This window comes from Helianthus annuus, chromosome 13 (genome assembly GCF_002127325.2).
Source record: "Helianthus annuus cultivar XRQ/B chromosome 13, HanXRQr2.0-SUNRISE, whole genome shotgun sequence".
NCBI classification, from domain to species: Eukaryota; Viridiplantae; Streptophyta; class Magnoliopsida; order Asterales; family Asteraceae; genus Helianthus; species Helianthus annuus.
The window spans coordinates 162,021,056-162,039,645 of record NC_035445.2 but is presented as its reverse complement, the minus strand read 5'-3'; the positions used below and the strand labels follow the sequence as shown (position 1 = coordinate 162,039,645).

Below are 18,590 nucleotides of genomic sequence, written 5' to 3'. Positions count from 1 at the left end.
TTTTTACAAAACCTCAAATGTTTTAAAATATAACTAACAGTGATTGAGTCTATGTATTCTACAATTACTGCCGGTATGTTGGGGTTTTGTATACAAAATGTGAAAGACGTTACCATTGGATAAAGAGTTGGCCAATGAGTAATATGACCCACAAGTCAGGTGTTGATAGTACTGAATGAGTAATTGTGTAGATATAAACATTGTAATCGCTCCCAATACTGTGAAATTATAAAACTGTTTTGATTAAATTGGGATGCACTCGCCAGTATTTCTTGCTGATAAAATCTTTTAAAACGTGTTTCAGGTAACAAAATGTGAAAGCCAATAGAAGCCAGTTGGAGAGCACTGAATGCTTGGAAAAGTAGCTATAAAAATTGCCTAAATAAAACGGAGTTTTTGTTTTCAGTAATTAGGGTTTATCCCTACAAATGTACTGTCAAATGAACTTGGGTTTTATCCCAATGATTTGTTATAAAAATTTTGGTGTTTAACTCTGATAAAAATATTTCCTAACTACGATCCTGATGTATTCCGCTGCTAAATTAATAAACACTGATACCACTAATCTGAATCTCGCAGCACCCGCTCCCGGAATAAGGGTCGGGGGTTGCGGCATCTCTCATCTAAATAATTTAACTATTCAATTTGTTATTCACATCCTCAAATAATTATTAAAGTCACTTTATATCTTCACTTTCGTTAAGTGATTATAGTTTTTCTTATTTTCTATTGTTGGATAATTATTTATATAGAAAAGGGCCCGGATAGTCATTATGGTTTGCCCATTTTTCAACTTTAGTCCCTAACTTTCTAAATTTACAGCTATAGTCTTCAACTTTTGCAATTTCGTTCCCGGATAGTCCCTGACACGGATAGGGGTTAGTTTTCTCAGTTAAGTTGATGTAAAATGACTATAATGCCCTTAGTATTAAAAGATTAACAAATAAAACATTAAAAGATTAAAAAATATATGTAGGCCCCACCATCCACCCCACCCACTTCATCTTCCCAACTCTTCACCACAACCACCTTTCACCACCATAACACCTCCATACCACATAACACCACCAAATTCAATCATTCTTAGCAACAATTAATAAAGCACATATAGTTATGGTTTAGAAACTATTAATAATGCACATTAATTAATCAGTAAACATATATTTATGTGTGACCCACAATCTTTTTCCTAGAAAACCTTCCTCTCCTTCCTCCAACAGAACCGGAGAAGACCACCATTTTCTCGCCGGAAAAACGAGGGGACCCTTACAACATTCCGATCTCTCTCTGAACTTGAATGGGATCTGAAACGGTGGTTGGTGGTGTTCCATTGCCGGATTTCAGATCTGGCCATAGGGTTGAAGTAGTAAGCGAATAGGAACAGGGGGTTGACATCACTGCTTCTACTAACGATCAATATTTCATGAACTTGTATACATACCATAGTAACATGCAGGAAGGTGCATCCAATGCAGACCTCAACGCGCTTCCTAAATACAGATTTCGGGCATCCAAAAATAACGACGACAAACCTGAGGTTGGAGCAGGTAGAATGGTTCTTGCTGAATCAAATGGCGGTCACTTAGCTGTCGAACGTGTTCTTCTACCTAAGGATGCTGTAAGTTTATTGTTGATGATTTGGAAGGGTATGTTAGGTATTTGACAACAATTAAAGTTTTCGTGGGATAAAATGTTGCAACTTTCTTTCTGTAGGGGTATTTTGGTCATTTTCCATCCAATTAACACCAAAAACTAACCCCCATCCGCGTCAGGGACTATCCGGGAACGAAATTTCAAAAGTTGGGGACTATAGTTGTAATTTTAGAAAGTTAGGGACTAAAGGTGAAAATGGACAAATCACAGAGACTATCCTGGCATTTTTCTCTTATTTATATTTATATCAGTTTTTTTTTATTTTCTATTGTTGGATAATTATTTATATTTATATCAATCAATTCACATAAAAATAACCAAATTTTTTTTTGTTTTTCTATACAACTTTATATGTATTATGTCATCAGATAGGTTTTCGTTATCGCATATAATATAAATAAAACTAAATATTTAAAGAGTTATAAACTATTTTTGTTACATAGAAAATAGTTTAATAGTACTAAACGTTTTTTTAATTACAGATGATCTAATTATATATTATCTTTTTAAATTTAAAATGTAAACCTTTTTGATTACTTAGATAATTTTGTTGTTCGTCTACCTAATATTCTTATGTAATTTGCTCTGGTGATTAAAATGAAACATTTATTATATAAATGTAAACCTTAAACATGTGGGACTGAGTAGTCCAAGTTTCTTCAAATCAATCAAAACCCCTAAAACAATATTAGTAGTTAACTAATTTGTTAATTTAGATACACAGTAGCCACGTATTCCCTGTGGAGATAACCTTACTTAGCCGTACGCATATAGTTATTTAAGTCATTAGAATACTTGTTTTTTATTAGCACACGACAGTTACATCAATTTTTTAAACGGTTTTTTAAGAAATGATATGATGTTAACACGTAATATTCTTTTTTTGGTATCGTTTATTATTAGTAAGAAGATAGGTAAAGTTTATTTAGTAGTGGTTGATTTTAGCTATAATGTTATGAGATTTAAAATTTAAAATTATTACTTGTAAACGATTGTAGATTATAGTTATGTTGCTAAAAAATAAAAGTAATTGTTAGTGTTGTATGTAACTTACACTCGAATGCACTTTAGAAGTGTAACACTTTTATGTCTAATCGAAGCTGTGTTTACCAAATGAGGTTTAACAAGTTTCTAATACACAAGTACATAAGATGCATCCAACTAACGGTACGTATATCTTTTAGGTTTAATTAATTGTTGTAATAACAGTTGACGCATAGGTATATAACAATGTTTTAATCCGTTACACCGGTTCTTCTACTTGCTGGGTTAAGTTATTCTACAAATACTGCTAATTGTAAGAAGTGTACGAAAGATTTATAGATTGACAAGTGTCCAATAACCTAAACCCACTACACCCACCCAAAACCTAAACACCCACCCCTACCCACCACCATTCAAAAACCTAAAACCCCCACCCCGTGCACACACACACACACACAAAAAAAAAAAAAAAAAAAAAAAAAAAAAAAAAAAAAACCCTCACAAAAACCTAACCCCCTAACATAAACGTTTTTTTGCATCTAACGTAAACGTACATCTTTTTTGTTAGTTTTTTTTATTTAATTCTTTACACCCATTTTTGACATAATACCCACATTCTTAATACACCCATTTTAGAAAAAACGTCCAATAATGCCTCTTGCTGACTGGACTACCACATGGCGGAAAACGCCCAATACTGAGGGCATTATTAACCCTTACCACTATGCATAATCTTATATTTGATCCTAATCCTCTACTTGCTATATATGTTTGTTTTGATTTAATTACGCTTGACGCACGTGTATATAACAATGTTGATAATCATTGCTAATAATCATTTTTACACATTCATAAAAAAAATATTTGATCCGGCATACATAGTGTGCGAAAACATGTGTAGCAAAAGAGATTACATTACATATATATAAAGTTAATTTTTCATGATGATAAACATAGCAAAGAGCAAATATTAGCTCCCCATTGTAAAGTCATTAGCTAATAGGGTTTTGTTACATGTCACATTTAATTTAATAAAGTTTATACAAATAATTGATTATATATTATAATTTTAAAATTAGCTACATCAGATAATAAATAAAACTAGACATTACACAAAAAGTTCTGTTAAATAATATAATTTCCAACTACTATAATTATGCATATTCTTTTTTGATAATTAAAATTTAAAATCTCTCTTAGAAAATAAATAATATTGTTAAAAAGAATTAATTCTATTTGTCGTGAAAAGGGTTAACATGTGGGTGCGATGTTATCCCACACGTTTCTTTGTCCTTGCCGTCATGGACAATGTGCGTCCCCCATACTGACCATAAACGAGCTAGCGTATATAGATACCATTAAAAATATTTGTTGATATATAATTTTCTAGAAAACAATTATTGTTATCATTTTCTAATAATTACTAATTTAGTTGAAAGAAATGGAAAGAAAGGATAAACCCCGACATTCCAAGTTGTACCGGGTCCTATGTACTCATGCCAACCTTAGTTTTCACTACTTTATATTCTTTATGTTTAGTGGGTTTGGAGAAGGGGACTGGTTATATATATAGTTATTGAACTTTTTATATATTATTTTAACCTTTAAATGTTCCAACATGTTATTGAGTTTACTACATTTAATGCCTTCTAAAATTGTTTGCTTGACTTAACAAGAGTGAGAGTTAAAAATAACACATAATAGATAGGTATAAAAGATTATTAGTTAAACATGTTGTAACTTGTACCTTATCGCTTGTAGATTTGTGATTTATGACCAATAGAGTATATATTTTGTCGTTTTAATATCAAAGGGAGTTCGAAACATGAAAAAATATCATATTTATAGTGTGTAGATTTATTAGGGAGAAATGTCCACTTAAGGGTAGTATCCTAGCTTCAACCAACCAACACTCGTCATGTAAAATTTGTTTCAAAGTATTCATTAGCAGGTAAACACTAGCGGCACCTACCTATGCCATAAATCATTTTTAATTAAAAATTACATAAAAATAAAACATAAAAACTGAAACATTTCATAAAAATAAAACATAAAACTTAAACATTACATTACATAAAAACATAAAACCTAAACATTACATAAAAATAAACATAAAACTTAAACATTACATAAAACCTGAACATTACATAAAAATAAAACATAAAACTTAAACATGCATCCTAATAATTTGTAATGCTGAAACGTACTCAAAGTCCTCGTCGTAGGCATGTTTATAGTCCACAAGTGCCACTTGAATGACTTCCGTTCCGAGAGCTCGTTGTTGGGATTTTGCACATTCATGAACCTCCCAGCTCCAATGGAATCTTAAACATTTGAAACCGACAAACGAGAAACGTGAGTTTAGATTATCCACATTTCGGGTGGTCTCACTAACATGGAGACAAAATTGTTGAAAAACCTGGTTCCAAAACGAAACCCTTCTACTAGTGGACGGGCATTCGTGATGGGTTGCTACATAAGACATAGCCAACGCAATGTCTCCCTCTTCAGTCCACGGATTCGTTGACATTTTGTGAGGAGTTTTTTGTATATGAAAATATAAAATTGAGAGATTTTTTTGGTAGATGGAAATATAAAATTGAGAGAATTTATGTTGATGTGGTAGATTAAAATAGTGGAATGGGTTAATTAAATAGAGAAAGTTATTGATTATTTGAATTTGATTTTTTTTATAAAAATCAACGATCAAAGGTGGGGCAACAATCATAAAAGGAACGACCAAAACATCGAATTCGAAAATCTTACACGTGTTACCTTTATTGGCTAGCCGAAGCCATACCCACAAGAGTGGTGATGGTGTTTTGGTACGGCTTTGAACCCAAGGAGTCTTACCCGTAGAATGCCCGGCCACCCTTAGCTTTCATTCATGTTTTCAACATGACATGGATTAAATGGACTAGAGCTCATTATGACTAACTGCAATATATATATATATATATATATATATATATATATATAGGGGGCTGCTAGAATGAGAACCACCCCGAGTTGTAAGAACCGCGAGAACTACACCCCACGGAGCGCCGTTCGCCGCGATTTTTTTTACAAGTAGATGTGTGCATTATAAACACGGCCGTAAAAAATCACGGCGAACGGCGCTCCGTGGGGTGTACTTTTTTACACCTCAAGTTTGGTGTTTTTTAATTTTTTTTCTTTTTTCTTTTTTTTTTCACCAAACTTGAGGTGTAAAAAAGTACACCCCACGGAGCGCCGTTCGCCGTGATTTTTTACGGCCGTGTTTATAATGCACACATCTACTTGTAAAAAAAAATCGCGGCGAACGGCGCTCCGTGGGGTGTAGTTCTCGCGGTTCTTACAACTCGAGGTGGTTCTCATTTTAGCGGCCCCCTATATATATATATATATATATATATATATATATATATATATATATATATATATATATATATATGAAATTTTAAAAAAAGTGACTTGAGGTATCTATTATTGTACTTCTCAAGTTCTAATGTAAAACCTTTATTGCCAAAGGAATTCACTTTTAAGGGTGAAAGTTTTAATATAATACATTTAAGGGAAAAAAAGATGGTAACAACTTATTACAAGTATGGGCTGAATTTCTTAAGAGTTGGGCCTAATTTTGTCGCTAGTTTGACTGGACCTTGAGTTCTCTAGTAACGGCCCTTTTCTTAAATTGCAACAGAACAATTCTATATCTTATCTAAAGATATAAATAATATTTATGTTACATAAAACAATATCAGCTTAAAAAATTAAGAATACTCATCATATATTTAGTTAAGAAATATAACAATCACATAAACTATTATATCTATTGCTTCATTATATATATATATAACTATTATTCAAATGCTATATCATAGGTGGGGGTTTGCATAGGTCGGTTTTGATCCCTAACAGAATAAAAACAGAAACTTTCGGTTATGAGATTTTGTAAACAAATCTGTTTCGGTTATTTATTTTTGTAATCGGCATCGTTTCAGTTCGGTTAACCGCCCATATCGGGTATATGTTTTTGGGTTTGGGCCTGATAAAAATCAATCTAATATAATAAGTTAGAACTAAACTTTTGGGTCAAAAATCAAAATAGTGAATTTCAATTCTTCCAAATATATTTTAACACTTCTCTTTTTTCTGTAATATGTTGATGATATGGTCAGAACAAAAAAAAAGTAACTTTGTTATTATTATCAAGTTGTACAAAGAATTTATTGAACCATAAATCCTAAGAAAGAGACCTTCAATCAATGAAAAAACCCCATAAGAGAGGCACAAACAAGTAACGCATATATACACTATGTTACCACTAGGCTACAAACCCTTTGGTATCATAGTGTTCTCTTGATTAATCTAATTTGGCATACTCGTTGAAAACATTGAATCGGTTAATTTGGTTCAATTAATCCGATTTCCAGTTATATGTAGCTTGTTTGGTTAATTGATCAATTCAGTTGGGTTATCCAGGTTTTGTAGATTTATCATAACTGAATTGGACACGTTGGTTATAAAAGAAAATAATAACTCAAACATCGGTTAATCATTTTCTTCAAGTATTTTGGTTTGATGATGTTCGTTTTTTGGTTGGTTAGGTCAATTGTTTTTTATTCTCACCCATAGTTGTAACTTTATTGCCCTCACAGTTCCCTCTCACAAACCACTAATCACAACACAAAAATATTTAGGCCACCCGGGCGGTGATAAATTAGCCCATGATGATTAACTATAACGAGTGATAAAATACAAAACACCACCACCACTCCTTAACATCACGCGTTGAATTGATAACGCGTGGCCACCATCACGCATGATTGTTTGAGTTGTTTGAGGGAAATTGTTGGGTGTGGTGAGTGATGAACATTTCCACTAAAATCTATCACTAGTGATGGAATAAAGCTCGATGACGTGGCGAAACTTGATTGAAAGTTATGAGTGAGTGATGAGTGATGACCACCCCTACCCTTTTATCATGGGATAATGAGTCCTTTCCGTATAATAAACTTGTCATATTTGGATTAACATGTCTAAATGATTTGACAAAAGGTAGTAATTTGGTTGTACAAAGTTAAAATGGTAAACACAACCAACAATTTAAAATTAGTATACATATATATAATACAAATATATAACTTATAAGTTCAACCGGCCAAAACCGCTTACTACCTTTATAAGGTGGGGAGGGGGTGGTTATCACTTGCAAAAATTCCATCACTCACAACATCCAATCATGGTTGCAAAAGTCGTTAGGCGCTCCCTAGTCGGTCGACTAGGGAGTTGAGAGTACTCGGTCTACGCGGAGAGTACTCGGGGAGTACTCGGACATGTTAAATTATAAAGAAATTACTTTTTGGAGATTAAATATATGTCAAATAACACAAATTTACTAATATTTATAACAAAATACGTGAAAATGATATTCATTCTTTAATATGATAGGAATAGAAATTATGTTATATTATTATTTAAGTCAAACTAGGCTCGAGTTGACCTACTAGATCTAATTCTGGCCGAGGTTGACCGCGTTTGACCGACTCCGAGTAATTAGGCGGAGTCAAAGAAAGTCGCCTCGGCAGCCTGCCTTGTAGCGACTACTCGGGGAGTACTCGGCCTTGGAAACCTTGTTTTACAACCATGCATCTAATCAAGTTCCGTCATGTCATCAACCATTATTCCATCACTCACAACCTTTTTTTATTGGCAATGGTCATCACTCACAATACCCAACAATACCCATCACTCATAACACTCAACAACACATCACTCACAACCCTTCAACGCGTGAAGAAATCAACGCGTAAAGAAATCCACGAGTGACAGTGTATGGTGACGGCGGTGTGCAAATTGCCATCACACGTGATGGGCTTCCATCACAGATCCACCCCACCTCCCCTAAGATAAACGTTCGTTTACAACTTGTCACATTATTTACAAGTTGATTACAAACCTTCAACCTGTTTTGAATTGCCAACATGTTTGACTTTTCTAGATAATCAAGTTTTACAAGTCATCATTACAATCGCACATGTGGTTTTGGACACAATTGATCGGCCACATCATGTCTCATTACAATCCAACATGCTTAATATCTAGACACATTGTAGACATCCTTATAAATTTAGACGTACTATTGTAATTGGTTTAAACACGTCATTGTATCTAGTTTTGACACACACTTATGATAGTCAACTTATACACACCTATAGTTTACACGTACCGTACATTCAGGGCCGGCCCTGAGAATTCATGTACCCTGTTCGAGCTCGAAAAAACGTGCCCTTAACGAAGGCCTGTTCATGTGCGACGTTTCATTACCCAGTCCCGGATGAAAGAGTTGCCACCCATAATTGTTTTTTTATTAGTTTTTAGAAAAAAATTGGGTATTGGGCTTACTAACCTAATGGGCTAAATAGTTTAAACAATATGATTTTTTTAAGTGGGCCTATGTTAATATTTTTTTGGTTATACCCTATTAAATTTTCTTTTACATATATAATATCGAATTTTTTTTTTTAAATTACGTGCCCTACGAAATTACGGGCCCTGTTCGGTTGTCCTCCCCGCCCTCCTTCAGGGCCGGCTCTGCGTACATTGTATCAACATTTGTTTAGAAATATCATCCTTATATGATAAAAAGATATTTCAAATATGTACTATACTCAAATTAAAGATAAGACACATTTAATCCTTTTTTTACACTTTTTATCCACATTATTTCTATATATATACACACATATGACATACCTATATACCGATGTGTAAATATCCAATAGTTAAGCTCAAATGGAATATATATTACTATTTATAAGAAGTATATTTTTGTTTACACCCCCCCCCCCCCTCTCTTCATCTCTCCATAGATTGGTTTCCAATTTTCATGGTGTTTATAATCTTGTAGTGAAAAGTGATGGTTGTGTGATTTTTAAGATATGTGCACCTTTCTCCGTCGTCCGTTGGCAGCTTGCCACCGTGACCACTACAAAAAAAACATTAATACAAGTCATACAAATATTTATGTTTCTAAAACTACTACCCTCCTCCCACTTGTCACACACACTCAACTCCTACTCCATATAAACCATTACTCTTACTAAAAACTAGGACAACTTCAACTACAAGATCACAACCCAATCTATCATCATTTCCTCCATTATCCTTTGGTTTCATCTTCTTCATCTTCATGGCTTGTTCCGATGATCAACAACCGAATTTCAAGCATTTTTGCAAGGTTTGTAAGAAGGGTTTCATGTGTGGGAGAGCTTTAGGGGGCCATATGAGAGCCCATGGAGTCGGGGATGAGATTGAGGGTCTTGACGATGGGGATGATCCGACCACCGACTGGGATTCGTCATTTGTTTCGTCACCGGAAATGGATGAGGATGAGGATGTGGATGGTTATGGGCGTCGTGGTGGTGGAAGTGGGTGGTGTAAGAGGAAGAGGTCGTCTAGGGTTTGTGCTAGCGAAAGCGAAGAAGATATCGCGTTGGCTAAATGTTTAATGGCGTTATCAAACACTAGGGTTGATTTGATGGATATAGAGCCGGAGGGACAAAAGAGAAACCCTATTTTCTCTCCGGTGTTTTTATCAAATTTTACAAAACCACCACCATCGCGGGTGGATAAAGCCAAAGGGGTGGTGGCAAACACCACCCCTAAAGGTATGTTTGAATGTAAAGCATGTAAAAAAGTATTTAATTCACATCAAGCATTGGGTGGGCATAGGGCGAGTCACAAGAACGTTAAAGGTTGTTTTGCAACACGAAACGACCAATTTGATGAAAACCTAACGGATGAAGATGTTATCATCCATAGCGATGTTAAACATACAAGCACCTACCAATCGGACCATGAACCTAGCACGGGTTCAGTCGCATTGGCAGGACGAAAATCAAAGGTACATAAGTGCACCATTTGTAGTCGGGTTTTCGCATCCGGTCAAGCCCTAGGTGGCCACAAAAGGTGCCATTGGCTCACCTCTAATTACACACCAAACAACTACATAGGTAAGTTTAACTTCCATGAACACATTGAACAACTTCATCAAAGAGCTTTAGCTATACCTAAAGAACTCGACCTTAAACTCAACCTCCCGGTTTCTTGTAACACCACCACCACAACACGCCAGGAACCGCAAGTTCCGATGAATGAAAAAGAATATCATAAACATCAAGCAAACAAAAACAATGGTGATCTTCATGATGATCATATTGCAACAACAACAACAATTGAGAGTGTAGATGGTGAAGATGAGAATAAGATGAAGTTGGCTAAACTCAGTGAGTTGAAAGACATGAATAATACAAATGGGAGTTCATCTTCATGGTTACAAGTTGGTATTGGTTCAGTTACTGATGTGGCTCCTGACCCATAACTTTTATACATATTTTTTATTTTTTATAAAAGTTTTATACCAAAACAAGTATATATGTAGGTGAGAAACTGTAATTAACTTTGTCATGTCTTATGTATATCTTTTTAACAAATTTGTAAATGATATGTGATCAAAAGTATAAATAATAATTTTACTACTGCCTTACGTACTTATGCAACACAAAAAACTTGCATGGGAAAAGCTATCTTAAATTAAGGGACTTGAAGAAGATATTTGAGTAATTGAGGGGCCATTTTTGTAAAAGTTTTTTTTTGTTTCTAAACGGCAAGTATTATTAGAAAACTAGCAAGATACTAGACAGAAAAAGATACAACGAATTACATTGAGAAAATAAAGGTACACCACGAATTCCGATCCAAAAATTGCATATCCGCCCTACGTTTGATCCATAAAAACGTATTCGATTTTACCGTTTCCACTACTACACCTTGTGATTAAGACCGTTAAAGTTTTTTTAATTGTAAAGTATATTGTATACCATAATAACAAATATTTATGGAGGTCAGAAACTGTAATAAACTTGTTACATCTTATGAAGTTATGCATGTCTTAAAAAAAGTTAAATTTTGTTCATGTGGTTTGGTCTATTTTGGCAATTTAGTCCAAAGGTTTCATTTTTCACATGTGGGTCCAAAAAGGTTTCACCGTTGCAATTTTAGTTCACATGATTAACTTCATCCATTTTTTCTGTTAACGAGAAGGGCAATTTGATTATTTTATATGGCCGAAACCCAAACCACCGGGACTAAAATGACATTTAACTCAAAAAAAAAAAAAACCCTTACATGCGAAAACGACGTCGACACGTTATCACGTAAATAACTTTTCACTTGATCTTTACCTGTTTAGTTTGAAAACATCTTAAACAAAGGGACTTAAAGAAGATACTTGAATAAATGAGGGACCACTTTTAGAAATTATGATATCATATTAATCTGTAATAAATTTATCCCCAAATTTTAGGGTTTTGGTTCATTTGTTCGTATATTTGTTACAGAGAGAATCTCGTCAATCAAACACGAAATCAGGTAAATAACCTTTCACTTGATCTTTATCTGTTTAGTTTATTATGAATCTGCATCTGTTTTCGATCTGTGTAACCGTAATTAGCCCTAATTTGTATGTAAAACCCTAATTTCAACTAATTTTGCAAGTTTATGAGAGATTTTTCGGTAGTTTTTGTGAATGAAGCACATGTACACTGAATTGATATGATTTACACTCGAATTGTTTTGATTCTGCGTCTGTTTTCGATCTGTGTAACCGTATTTAGTCCTAATTTGTATGTAAAACCCTAATTTCAACTAATTTTGCAAGTTTATGAGAGATTTTACGGTAGTTTTTTGTGAATGAAGCACATGTACACTGAATTGATATGATTTATACTCGAATTGTTTTGATTCTGCGTCTGTTTGGATTTGCATGACTGTAATGAGCCCTAATTCGTATATAAAACCCTAATTTTTAACTAATTTTGCAAGTTTATGAGAGATTTTGCGGTAGTTTTTTGTGAATGAAGCACCTGTAGACATAATTGCTTTGATTCACACTTTAATTCTTGTGATTCTGCTTATGTTATGATTTGTGCAACTGTAATTAGCTTTAATTAGTATGTAAACCCCTAATTTTTAACTAATTTTGCATGTTTATGCTAGATTTTGCGGTAGTTCTTTTGGAATGAACCACCTGTACACAAAATTGCTTTAATTTTCTGGTTTTCCGGTGATTTTAATTCTGTATTTACACTCTAATCTAAAGCTAAGATTGGAAAACCATTGATAAAAATGTTGATATCCTAATTAACGGCTTGCATTGTCTCTCAGCCTGCAATTGTTGAACTCTTGTTAGAAGAATCTGGTTAATTGCAATCTTGTTGTTGCTTTCCTTTCTATGTTTGAACCCTAGACATTTGGTTTGTTGAAATTTGGGATTCTTTGAGAAAGGTTATTGTTGGGCTAAATGTAGATCCTGTTTAAAGAAACATAGCCCCAAAGTATACTAGTTTAAGGTTTTTGGGCAGTTGCTTATTGGTGGTTAAAGTACAATGGTTAAAGCATAGCCGCCATGTTTGGTAAAACCTTAAAGAAAATAAATGTTTGTCAAACTTTAGTATAGATTCTAACAACTAGAAAATGTATGCGGTGAGATCGTACCATTCTTCTTGTTTTATGATTGAAAAGTGTAAAGCTTTTCATTGGCTCATAGTCTTGTAGGTTTGTATCACACGTTATGCCAAGTTTCCATGCATACAGTCATAGGTTTAATTCAAATATTAACCTGCAGATTCTTTCTTTATGGAGTAGGATGAGTGATGTTTGATGAAAATTGAGAAGCGATCGGAACTTAATTTGCTCTTTTATTCATAGTTGTCAATAGCGGTCGCTATAGCGAATAGCGTAGCGTATAGGTCGAAGGTCGCTACTCACTACAGGGTATGTAGCGATAAATAGCGGGATTTCAGTTTTTTTTAATATAAATAGCGATTAAATATAGCTATAAAATAGCTGGATTTTAGGTTTTTGTTAAATATACATGTAAAATAGTGTATATACCAGGGTCTTTTGATATAATATACATATAAAATTATAAAAAACTTTTTTTCTAGTGTGTTGCTATTTATAAAATAGCGCCTGCTATTTTTCGCTAGTCGCTATGTAGCATATAGGTACCTTATCGCTATTTGCCATTAACAACTATGCCTTTATTGTTCTTTAAACAGATAAGAGTATTATTCTTGACATTTTTTTAGATTGCATGATGAATCTGTGACCTATTAACGTGTTTAATTAAAATGGACTCAAAATGTTTAATTATATATACGAGTCAATGGATATAGGGGACTGGGCGTGAGATCAACCATTGCACCTACGCTACTTTTCCTTTTTATAGGATTAAATTAATATTTGCAATATGATTAAGTAACACTGTTGCTGACTTGTTGCAAATGGCAATGATTATCTAATCATTGAAAATAGAACCACTTTTAAAGTTTTATGCATTGTGAATACACAGAGGGAAAGAAAACATGATGAAGCAATCCAAAGATCCATTTGAAGTGGCGGAAGAATCACCGCCAGATTCACCAGCCGGTCATGCTGACACCGCAACTCAAGATCCAACCTTACAACCCACTGTTAGTACCCAGGGAGTTGATGCTGATAATAGTATTCATCCTTCAAACCAGCAAAAAGCAACGGTCAAATCAGCCTCCACATCAGCAGCTGGAAAGTCCGTTAAGAACAAAGAAGATGATGACGAGGAAGAAGAGGAGAACATGGACGTTGAACTTGGAAAGTTTCCGTCCTCTAGCGATCCATCCAAGTTAACCAAGATGCAGTAAGTTTTAATATGTTAACGTTGTTTTAACCGTATATTATATGTTGTGATTTTGGCTGACTTACAATGAGATCGTTTTATTTATCGGTGGCAGTTATAACCTACTTAACTAAAACTGGGTTGATGTGATATATATATATATATTTTTATCTTCAACGAGTCATACGGTTACAAATTTGAAAACTTACCTGAAGTGACCGAAAATGTAGTAAATGCTTACAACCTCTTGAATCACTGTATACAAAATAAGTGGAATATTGTAAATAATATACTAATACTGTATCTGTAATCATATTTGATACTTTATTTGTTTATAAAATTAGAAAATTAACAAAAGAAATGTTAACGGATCAACCTACCTGTTTAGACATGTATTCAAAGTTACGCGTTTTGACTAGTTATCCAACCTACTAACTTTTTCCATTTAGGTGACTTTTTTTCTATAATCTATTCATGAAAAATATGAGTTAATTACTGTTTTCGTCCCTGTGGTTTGTCAAAAATCACTATTTCAGTCCATTAGTTTAAAAATTGCGATTTCAGTCCCTGCTGTTTCACTTTCGTAACCATTTCAGTCCCTGTGATTTCACTTTCGTAACCATTTCAATCCATTATTCTGTTAAGTACAGGGACTGAAATGGTTACGAGGTGGACTGAAATGGTTACGAAAGTGAAACTACAGGGACTGGAATCGCAATTTTTAAACTAATGGACTGAAATAGTGATTTTTGACAAACGACAGGGACGAAAACAGTAATTAACTCTGAAAAATATTGTACATAGAATCTTTGTGTAAGTTTTGTATGTGACGAGTAGATACAAATCTTTATGATGCTATTTTTGCAGGTCTATTTTATCTCAGTTTACTGAGGATCAAATGAGTAGATACGAATCTTTCCGAAGATCTGGATTTCAGAAATCCGTCATGAAAAGGGTATATCTTTCTTCATATTCCTTTTTGTGGGTCCCATCTCAACACTTGTAACACACACGGTGTCACGGTCTACTATTTATATCATATAAAGTACAATGAAAGTACCATCTGATCTGGTTACTTTTTTCGTTCTTTGCGTTCATGATATGCTTGAAACGTCACATGGAGCATAATCTTAATCAGCTTTTAACAATTTTAATTTGTAATATGTGTGATTAACATTTAATCGTAATGTTGTACCATAAATGCAGTTATTAGGCAGCATCACTGGGAGCAATAAAATTTCAATGCCTATGACCATTGTAGTATCGGGAATAGCAAAGATTTTTGTTGGTGAACTAGTTGAAACAGGTATGTAGACACCGTCTACTACATAGTTGTCAATAGCGATCGCTATAGCGCGCTATGTAGCGAAGCGATGAAGTGTCGTTATTTGGGTTATAGCGACTGATATCGTAAATAGCGACAGTTTTTTTTTTTTTTTTTTTGATGTAAATAGCAATTATATATAGCTATAAAATAGCTGGATTATAGGTTCTTTTAAATGTACATGTAAAATAGCATATATACCAGGGTATTTTGATATAATATGCATATAAAATTTTTCAAAATTCTTTTTCTGGTGTATCGCTATTTACAAAATAGCGGTGGCTATTTGTTGCTATTCGCTATGTAGCATATATGTCGCTATTCGCTATTAACAACTATGGTCTACTATTTATACCATATAGAGATATATGAAAGTAACACAAACGCTTTTTGTCGGTATTTCAACTTTTGATATATATTAAATGCATTAATTATGATTACAAAACAAGTATTGCATTATTAAAATAAGATTAACGTGCACTGATGGACCCCATGGTTTACCAAAATTTTGGATTTGGTCCCTGGCTTTCCAAAAGTACATGGATAGTCCTTGTGGTTTGCACTTTGTAATGTGTTTTGTCCCCAACCAACAAATCTAAAGGTTTTAGCATTTCCAAGTTAGGGACTAAATGTGGTACAAAGTGCAAACCACATGGACCATTTATGTACTTTTAGAAAAAGTTGGGGACTAAATGCGTTATAAAGTGCAAACCACAGTGTCCATCTATGTACTTATGGAAAGCTAGGGACGATATCCAAAGTTTTGATAAACCACAGGGATCATCCGTGTATTTTACTCTTAAAATGATCTACAAAATCTTTTGAGTAAAAACAATTTTTGGGGTTGTACGCGTTATAAATAGACTTTTGTTACTTTTAGTTGTTCGACATAATTGACCCGCACCCCATTTTATAACTTGTTTGAGATAAAAAACGTAACCATGGTCAAACTCGTTCATGAGTAAATTGGTCAAAATTGATACATGTGACGGATGACAATATGAGAGTGATGATGACATTGCAGCCAAGGTAGTTATGCGAGAGAGAAAGGAGAGTGGACCGATCAGACCGTGCCACATACGAGAGGCACACAGAAGGCTTAAACTAGAAGGGAAGATACCAAAAAGATCAGTTCAGAGGCTGTTCCGGTAGGCGTTTTGGTTTTCATTTGTCTCTGTGTTAAGTCTTTGTTTTTGGGATTGGAAACATGTGTGTAATGCTTTAGGCATGCTTGTAAAGCTTATCCTAGAACCAGTCATGGTTTTAACTGTTGTAACGTGATTGGTTTCCCCGTGGCTAGAAAACATGATGGCTTTTGTTCTAATTTTATATATTATATGTATTATTTATATAACTTCTATGTCAAAGAAAATACATATAATATATAAACTGTTTAACTACTCCTACAACAACCATATCCGGTAAATCCCATGTATAGCAAAACTTTTTGTAGGGTCTCGGGAGGATGGGATGTAGGCAAACCTTACCTCCATCGCTGGGATAGAGAGACTGCTTCAAGAGAGACCCCCGGCTCTAGACAGATAGCAAAGAACAAAACTAAATAAATAGAGATAAGGCCGGAGGGTGTGGGGGCACCACCCCCGTCAACTCATCATCTATAGCGCCCCGGGGCGCTATACCTCCACACCCTCAGATTTAAAGGGGGGGCGCTATAGGAGGGGCTCCATCATGGTAAAGATTGAGAAGGGGCGCTATAGGAGGGGCCCACTTGATTTAAACCAATGAAATCTTTTTTTTTTAAATTTTGTTTAATAGTGGGCTCCATCCACATCATGCAAATTAAAGGGGGCTTTATGGCTGAGGTGGATCCTAGGGGGCGTTGACGTGGCCTGATAAAGCCCCTAGGGGGCTCCAACTACACATAAGAGGGAAGATGAATAAGTAACGTAGAAAAAACAGGCATAAGTATAAACATATAGACATGTATATTCACAATCATGTATAAAGTCCATCTTCGTTTTAACTAATTTAGTTAAAGTAGTTACATAGACTAATTTATTTTTTTCAAAGGTAATAAATGATGTATTTCTGATTTTTTTTTAATGCATTAGATAAGGCTAACGAGATGGTCCTTGAAGATGATATTTTGGAAAACATCGACAATAAGATGCATTAGACTAGTAAATTTTGGTATAATCAACTTGCTTATAAGATCGATTTTTTTGAGACACTTAGTTTTGAAATCAAAGGTGGACTCTTATTATAAACATGCACATAACATTGGAGAAGAAATAGATGTGTTCGAAATATAGGTGGAATGCTCGTATATCTACATCTACGTAGCAAGCGTAACGATATCATATAATATATATCAATAATAACAATCACACGTATAATATATAACTATTTACATTCATGCTCTTGCTGGAAATTGTAAGTCTTCGTTGTAAAACCCTAGACCATATATGGTGAGCAAAGCTATCTTTGCTTGAGTTTGGCTCGAATTTTAAACAAGTCAATTCAACTCGGAATGGTTTTTCACGAGCAGAGCCATCTTTGGTTGAGTTTGACTCGAATTTTAAACAAGTCAATTCGACTTGGAATGGTTTATTTAAGAGTAGAGCTATCTTTGCTTGAGTTAGACTTGAATTTTAAACAAGTCAATTCGACTCAGATTCATATATAACCGATCTGAAAGATAAGCCTGAGCTCAAATTGGTTTGAACTCAAGCTAGCTCGACTCTATTTGGCTCGTACTTGTTTTTTTTTTTTTTTAATATTAGAGGAAAATGATACTCTTTTCTTTGTTTTTTTTTTCCAACAATTTCCCACTTCCAGTCTGTCCTTTTCTATTGGAGATCCTTTCGGAGATTCGTAGGATTATCCGTTCCATAATCCAATATTCGATGACCAAAGCTACAGAGACAGCAACTTGTCACCTAAAATAGTACAACCATGTCACATGTT

General features: G+C 34.2%; 2 protein-coding genes across 4 annotated transcripts; both read left to right on the top strand.

Annotated features, from left to right (window-relative positions):
• The first annotated feature begins 9,811 nt into the window (after positions 1 to 9,811).
• LOC110903501 (zinc finger protein ZAT9) lies at positions 9,812 to 11,002 on the top strand. The gene has a single exon (XM_022149398.2). The coding sequence runs from the start codon at positions 9,812 to 9,814 to the stop codon at positions 11,000 to 11,002; it is 1,191 nt and encodes a 396-aa protein (XP_022005090.1).
• A 928-nt stretch (positions 11,003 to 11,930) lies between these two features.
• Positions 11,931 to 17,011, top strand: LOC110900084 (transcription initiation factor TFIID subunit 11). Of its 3 annotated transcripts, none has more exons than XM_022146986.2 (6): positions 11,931 to 12,051; positions 14,036 to 14,359; positions 15,206 to 15,293; positions 15,545 to 15,644; positions 16,687 to 16,852; positions 16,883 to 16,991. In XM_022146986.2, exons 2-5 carry the CDS (start codon positions 14,049 to 14,051, stop codon positions 16,812 to 16,814), a joined length of 627 nt encoding a protein of 208 aa, XP_022002678.1. In that variant the 5' UTR covers positions 11,931 to 12,051; positions 14,036 to 14,048; the 3' UTR covers positions 16,815 to 16,852; positions 16,883 to 16,991. The 3 variants fall into 3 exon arrangements, with proteins under 3 accessions (XP_022002678.1, XP_022002677.1, XP_022002676.1); XM_022146985.2 differs by having other exon boundaries at positions 16,687 to 16,855; positions 16,886 to 16,991; XM_022146984.2 differs by having other exon boundaries at positions 16,687 to 17,011.
• The last annotated feature ends 1,579 nt before the right edge of the window (positions 17,012 to 18,590 follow it).

Excerpts from the sequence above, each read along its gene's own strand:
- LOC110903501 (XM_022149398.2), top strand. The coding sequence starts at position 9,812 with ATGGCTTGTTCCGATGATCAACAACCGAATTTCAAGCATTTTTGCAAG.
- LOC110900084 (XM_022146984.2), top strand. The coding sequence starts at position 14,049 with ATGATGAAGCAATCCAAAGATCCATTTGAAGTGGCGGAAGAATCACCG. Across the intron at positions 14,360-15,205 it reads TCCAAGTTAACCAAGATGCA|GTCTATTTTATCTCAGTTTA; the intron begins GTAAGTTTTAAT and ends CTATTTTTGCAG. Across the intron at positions 15,645-16,686 it reads TGGTGAACTAGTTGAAACAG|CCAAGGTAGTTATGCGAGAG; the intron begins GTATGTAGACAC and ends ATGACATTGCAG.